The sequence below is a fragment of the Poromitra crassiceps genome (assembly GCF_964638095.1).
Source record: "Poromitra crassiceps genome assembly, chromosome: 14".
NCBI classification, from domain to species: Eukaryota; Metazoa; Chordata; class Actinopteri; order Beryciformes; family Melamphaidae; genus Poromitra; species Poromitra crassiceps.
The window spans coordinates 12,263,059-12,270,558 of NC_139633.1; the positions used below are offsets into that span (position 1 = coordinate 12,263,059).

Consider the following 7,500-nt stretch of genomic DNA (forward strand, 5'->3'; position numbering starts at 1 on the left):
GAAGCATATGCTCTGCCTGTAATTCAAGAGAAGTCTGCCTTTTCATTTCATATTTAATTTTAGTTCAATTCAGATGATTGAAACTGGATTAGCATGGCCCCAGTTTAATTAAAAGTTATGACCAGTTTAACTAAAAAGCATATAGCCTGCCTGTGATTCCTTTTTATTTCATATTAGTTAAATTCAGACTATTGAAACTGGATTAGCATGACCAGGTTAACTTGTTTTATTATTATTATCATTATTATTAACTTGTTTAAAAACATATAGGCATGTAATTCAAGATAAGTCTGCCTTTTATTTCATATTTCATACAGTTCAAATAAGACTTTCTGAGCATGACCAGTTTGACTTGTTTAAATTTAAAAACATATAGGCCTGTAATTCAAGTCTGCCTTATTTCAATTGGTTTTTAGCCCTAGTTGCACTTCTGTTGCACTTTTTTGTTCATTTGAGGTTTATAACAGTGCATGAAGGCATTGTGTATTAAATTAATGCGCTATTTTTTGTGCAATAAATTTGAGTGGTTTAAAAAAAAATCTGAAATTTGGGTCGCGACTTCATGACAAGGAAAATAGTGGGTCCTGAGGCTACACCAGTTGAGAACCACTGATCTATCACACACACACACACACACACACACACACACACACACACACACACACACACACACACACACTCTCTCTCTCTCTCTCTCTCTCTCTCTCTCTCTCTCTCTCCCTCTCTCCTTTGATACAGTGAGAGGATTTATAGGCAGCGGTTCATCTGCTTCACAAACAATGTGACCACTGACGAAGGCTGTTTACCACAGCAATGGAGCAGACAGCCTCTGGCATTTAAGCACTACACACACACACACACACACACACATTGGAGCCCTAGCCAAACTCCTCACACACAAGCTGGGGGGGTGGGAATGCAGAAATAAACAGAGAGAGAGAGAGAGAGAGAGAGAGAGAGAGAGAGAGAGAGAGAGAGAGGAAATCCCATAAGCTGTTCTACTATTCCCATTGGCTTAGAGCTACTGGCCGCCAATACTAAAGGATTTTTGCTGTTTTGGGCCATTTCTGAAGGCCTAAAACCATTCAAACTGAAACACACACACTCTTTCTCATACAGAGACTCAGACTCTCTATCTCTCTCTCTCTCACACACACACACACACACACACACACACACACACACACACACACACACACACACACACACACACACACACACACACACACACACACACACACACACACACACACACACACACACACTCTTTCTCATACAGACTCTCTCTCTCTCTCTCTCTCTCTCTCTCTCTCACACACTCACACACACACACACACACACACACACACACACACACACACACACACACACACACACTCTTTCTCATACAGAGACTCAGACTCTCTCTCTCTCTCTCTCTCTCTCTCACACACACACACACTCACACACACACACACACACACACACACACACACACACACACACACACACACACACACACACACACACTCACACACACACACACCTGGTGCCGTCGCCCTCTCTCTCCTCGTCAGAGCTCATGTCGATGGTGAACATGTCGTCGTCCTCTGAGAACTCCTCCCCGCTGCCCTCTCTCCTCCCGCCTCCTCCTCCCTCCGGCCGTGCCTTCCTCCTCCTCTTCCTCCTCTTCTTCGTCATGCCTCCATCACTCTGCTGGGCTCCCAGGCTCTGGACGGGGAGCAAGGAGCCGGGGCCGGCGTCTGTGTGGTGAGACAGAGACTTTTCAACCGCCATGCCACCAGAGACTGTTTAGAAGAGTGAGATGCTCCAACTGCTAGTCAACTCCTGTATCTGTGTCACGTGGGTTTCGCCACTGCTCCGCCCCCTTGAGGAGACCAGCGGCAGGTCCTGAGTCTATTGGAGTCAATGGGAGAAGTGGATGTGAGCTATTCATTTCGCCCATAGTGACCAAAGTTAAATATTAGAGACATTTTTCACAAGCCACATATCTTCAGAACATTCTGAGACCGAAATGGCATTTTTCAGACGGACAAATTGCAAGAAATTTTCATTTGTATGAGACCTGTCTCTGTCTTGGAGCAATACACTCTCGCAAGATTTGGTAACATATTTTCGGTAGCTAACAGCAGCTAGCGATGATCTAAACTCATGTGAAGTTTGCAGGTGTAGCAGCTAAATGTGGCTATGGAAAAAAATCAGCAGATGGTAAATGGAGTACATTTATATAGTGCTTTTATCCAAAGTGCTTTACAATGTGTCTACATTTTGGAGCAATTCAGGGTTCAGTCAGTGTCTTGCCCAAGGACACTTCGACATGTGGACTGGAGGAGCCGGGGATCGAACCACCGACATTCATGATTAGTGAATGACCCGCTCTACTTCCTGAGCCACAACCGCACCAGCAGATATCTTTAGGTACAGCAAGATTGAGCTAGCAAGGTAGTCATGTGTGTGGTATTTATTCCGTTTTGGGAAATCACAATCTCGAGCTTTCTTTTTCAAAAGGTTTGCATCCTCATACCTTGATGGCGAGAAACGCCCCTGCCCAGCTGGGATTCCATTAACTCCGCCCCCGTTGACACGATGGGTGACGTTGCCAGGTAGGCCGGCACTACTTCCTGTCAACAGAGGAAATGACATCATTAGATTAGATGAAAAGGTTCTGATAATACTCCATAAATCCACAATATTGTCATGAATCATTATTATTAACTTCTTCCACAGACTGCAATGGACCCTTTTCACGGTGGCCATTTTGGCTCTCAAAGGCAGGATAAACACAGGTGTACCAAAACATTAATTAGCGTTTTTCCAACTTCCAGTCCATTTTGGTGTTCCAGTGCTGGGGCCCTAATTAGTGAGTTGGTTGCACCTGTGTTTATCCTGCCTTTTAGACACAAAATGACAGCTGTGAAAAGGGTCTATTTACTGCATTTGAGTGTAAGCAATGGATTACATTTTGCTAGAGAGCATCGAGCTGTGTCCCAAAAATGAGAATGCATTTTAAACAGCAACTTCCAAAATGGAAACACGTGTAGTTTAGAGGCAATTTGTGCAAAGGGTGAAGCAGAGTTGCATCCCCGTTCCTAGCTTAAATTATGAGATGCATCTGTTTTACATCAATGAATGTAACATTGCTCAAATGGACCACTGAATACAGTGGGAGGCACTCAGATCAGCAAAAACACACAGATTTGCTGTGTGAACTGACTGAGCCTGTGTGTGAATGAGCCACAGAAGAAAAACAAGTAGAGGTGTGTGTGTGTGTGTGTGTGTGTGTGTGTGTGTGTGTGTGTGTGTGTGTGTGTGTGTGTGTGTGTGTGAGAGAGAGAGTGTAACTAGGCTACAAATATGCTACAGAGCTTCACGCGCGCACACAGATACACACACACACACACACAGGTACGCAAGCATGGACACACGCACACGCACACACACAACACACACACACACACACACACACACACACACACACACACACACACACACACACACACACACACACCACAGAACAGACACATGCCCTGCAGTGCACATGGCATATCATAGTCCAACACAGTCCGGTTGATTTGATAAGAGAGACAGAGAGGGAGGAGCTACAGAGAGGGAGGAGCCGGGTCACGTCTCATCAGCTCACTGCTCTCAATAAGCCAAAACACGTCACATGGCTCATTTGTTTGATCAGCGATATACTTACAGGAAGTCTCAATCTGTCCACATGGCCAACTTTCTTTCAAGGCTAGAAACCATTATTCCTGTGATCCTTCACACAAACAATGCTTTCACGTGCTTTTAGGATGTTGAGCTGCACTTGATTTCATCTAGACTCTGAAACAGCATGCGAGGTGAAAACACCGTGCCAAGACAACCACGTTCAGATCAACGACAGATCTTAAAGATCTCACAAACACTTCATGCTCTCTAGCCTAAAGAGGCATTACATGTTTCTCAAGCAACACAAATCCTCACATTAAACTTTATACCCCGAAGGGAGAGAGAGAGAGGGAGGGAGAGAGGGAGAGAGAGAGAGGGAGGGAGAGAGGGAGAGAGAGAGAGGGAGGGAGAGAGAGAGAGAGAGAGAGGGAGGGAGAGAGAGAGAGAGAGGGAGAGAGGGAGAGAGAGAGAGGGAGGGAGAGAGAGAGAGAGAGAGGGGGAGAGAGGGAGAGGGAGGGAGGGAGAGGAGGCACTCAAGCCTGGGCTCGATGCCAGTGAGTTCTTAGAAACTCTTATTGTTGATCTTGTCACGTTCAGATTAGAGAAAACAGATTCATAGAAACAGGGATACCAAGAATACTAAGAAACTGTGTGACAGACACAAGTAAAAAGGTTAGAAGAGAACCGAAAATCAGTGTACGCCCAACAACCCGAAACAGGCTGATAGAAAGTATACTGCAGTGATACTCAACTTGCGGCCCAGGGGCACGATGCGGCCCGTGATAGGGTGCAGAGTGGCCCCCTGACCATTTTCTAATTCACAATTGAAAACTAATGTTAAATAAAGTTTGACTGAGCTGCAGCTAAATTGTCAAATATGACTGTCTACTCGCTGCCCAGGCACTTACAGTATACTTAACTAACTAAACTTGACCTAACTAACTATCCTGTGTGCACAGAATTGTGAGACTAAACTCCGGCTGACACCCTAAAAACCTACAATCCCTACAGAAATATTTATAATAATATTTGTTTATTAACTGGCCCCTGGCCTCCTGTCATTTTGCAAAAGCGGCCCCTGGGCAAAGCAAGTTGAGTATCCCTGGTATAGAGACAGTCCGCATGTCTGGGAACGCCCACAAAATGTGAAACGGCTGGCGCGTGAGTGGGGTAAAACCGCCCATATACCTCATGGGCTGACTCACCAAAAGACGGTGCTGCGGCTCTAAACTACATGTTTGGGGGTTCTAGAGCAGAACACAAGACGTCTGCTCAGATGTGCGTTTACTGCGGTGGTTAAATCCCCGATCGTGTCTGCCTGGGCTGGGCTATCAGCTAAATTCTAACTTTGCTGAATGGATAGAACGGGGTTTTTTACCCCACCCTGGCCCCGCCCCCAGCCAGGCTGAGCCAGCTAAACTAGCGTCTATGACGAGACGTGGCCTCAACCTATACTGTGACAGACCTCCCCCTCATCCACCTGTAAACACTTGTCTGTCTACCTTTGATCAGGATCCCGGCCTATCTGTATCTCTGTCCTATTATGTTGTATTTATTGCCTGTCTTCCTGCCTGTCTGTGGCTTTGTGTCTGTCTTGTACTTTTGTATTGCTTATCTTTCATTCTGCCTGCCTGCCTGCCTGCCTTCTAGCCAGTCAGTTCAAGTTGATATGGATATACTGTATCTATAGGCGTATATACTGTATCTATAGTTTCTGTGTGCTGTCTGTGTGCAGCAGACTGTGGAGCAGGTGAATTCTGTGGTGCTATAAATAGCCTGGTGGTGGTGTCCCACTGTGGAGAGGGAACAGCTATGTATAGGACAGGATTAGAGACAAGAGGTCCTGACACATACATGCTACATACAGCATGTAGCGTTTGAGCCTTTATTTTAACATTGGCAACTGAATCGTTAAAAACTGACCAGAGCGTTTCAGCTCCTATGAGCTGCTCAGTGATATTTATATAATCTTGCAGGAGCATACCAACACCCCCCCCCCCTCGAAAAACTTGTAACTAATTCCCTGCAATAGGTGTGAAGAGCAGGACAGAGAGACAGTAAGTTATAAAGCAGAATTAGCAATATAATCAATCACGTTATAAATTAATTCGATTATGATCTTTTTGTGTCAATTCCCGGCTGGGAAGCATAGCCAACAGTCCACCTGCTCAAGCCTCATCCTTCAGACAAGTGCCGACCTCTCCTCCCTCATCTCTCTCCCTCTCCTCTCTACACATAACATGATACTAGTTCCCTGTTACACACACACAATGAGAAGAAGCCTAATTACAGTATGAATGTCCACTGCTTGTGTGTGTGTGTGTGTGTGTGTGTGTGTGTGTGTGTGTGTGTGTGTGTGTGTGTGTGTGTGTGTGCGTGCGCGTGCACGTGCATGTGTGTGTGTCCTTGGCGAGCCAGGTAAGCTGACCAGTTTGCTGGTTTGTTTCCACTAAACGAAAGTGATGTTGGCCAACAGGACAGAACCTCATGTCCCTCTTGTGTTTCAGAGCTGTTATGTCCTCATGTTCTGACTGTTCCACAGCACTAAAGACTAAAGACTAAAGGTGACTGAACCTTTGCAGACAGGCCACCTTTTTATAGACTTGCATGCTATGTGAATGTGCCGGTCGTTACTCACCAGTGTGTTCCCAGTCTCTGTGACGAAGAAGGCCTCTCCATTCTCCCCCAGCTTCATCTGCAAACTCACCGGCTCTCCATTTATCTCGATGTCCACCTGCGGGACAGAGACAGATTCAGACTTAGATTAGAGATTCAGATCAAATAATTAATTACTTACCCCCCCCCCCCCCCCTCACCCCCTTCCCAGACATTGGAGGCCCCAAACTCATTTTAACCCATTGATACCTGATGCAGCATTTGTGTGTGTATCCCTTTAAGACCGCGAACCGTGTTAACGCGGTTCGCGGTCTTAAAGGGATACGCACACAAATGAGTGATATACACGCAAATGCTGCATCAGGTATCAATGGGTTAAAGGACAATATTAATTTGAAATATCTACATCTATTGCCATCATTACGGTAACAGAAAATTGGCCAATTTTGCGTAGGAGACTTGCTGAACACGGAGTGGTTATTTCCTTGTTTCTCAGTGCTATCAGAAGCACAGCTCACAGGTGCTGATCTGAATATTTGCTCTCACCACTTTCTCGCGGGGAGCGCAGCACGCCCATCTTGCCGAAGCGCACGTGGAAGGGCGAGCAGTGCAGCGAGCCGTCGGGCCGGCGCACAACGATGACGTCGATGCATCCGGACAGCGTGGCCGGGTTCAAACCCCGGTACAGCTCCTTTACCTGCACAAACACCTGGCCCGCCAACTGACCCACATAGTTCATGGTCTGGGACTGGTGGTGGAGAGAGAGAGAGGGAGGGAGAGAGGGAGGGAGGGAGGGAGGGGGGGGAGAGGCGGAGAGAGAGAGGGAGAGAGAGGGAGGGAGAGAGATAGGGGGAGAGACAGGAGGGAGAGAGAGAGGGGAGAGAGAGAGGAGGGAGAGAGAGAGGGGGGAGAGAGAGGGAGCGAGAGAGGGGGGGGAGAGAGTGAGGGAGAGAGAGGGAGAGAGAGACAAAGGCAAATATTGTAATTATTGTTTTCATTTCTTAATGCATTGGGCTTTTTTTTATACTTTTCTCTTTCTTTGAGTAAAGTTTTTTTTTTGTCAGAACTTAAAGGAACACTCTGCCCATTTTCAACCAGCTTTGTATCATTAGAACATCAGTAGTATATCAGAAAACTGTAAACAGTTTTGAAGTCTGTCATTTAATTTGACAGTTATTGAGTGTTAAAGTGTGGACCAGTGACATCACTGGTCCACACTAACTCAAA

At 46.1% G+C, this 7,500-nt stretch overlaps 1 protein-coding gene across 1 annotated transcript in view; it reads right to left on the minus strand.

Annotated features, from left to right (window-relative positions):
- Positions 1-7,015, minus strand: part of lpin1a (lipin 1a) — an 18,352-nt gene extending 11,337 nt beyond the window's left edge. The window contains 5 exon segments of the mRNA XM_083650613.1: positions 1,526-1,742; positions 2,525-2,621; positions 6,296-6,391; positions 6,820-6,831; positions 6,833-7,015. Of these exon segments, the coding sequence (XP_083506739.1) occupies positions 1,526-1,742; positions 2,525-2,621; positions 6,296-6,391; positions 6,820-6,831; positions 6,833-7,012 (602 nt within the window). The 5' untranslated portion in view covers positions 7,013-7,015.
- Between the last annotated feature and the right edge of the window lie 485 nt (positions 7,016-7,500).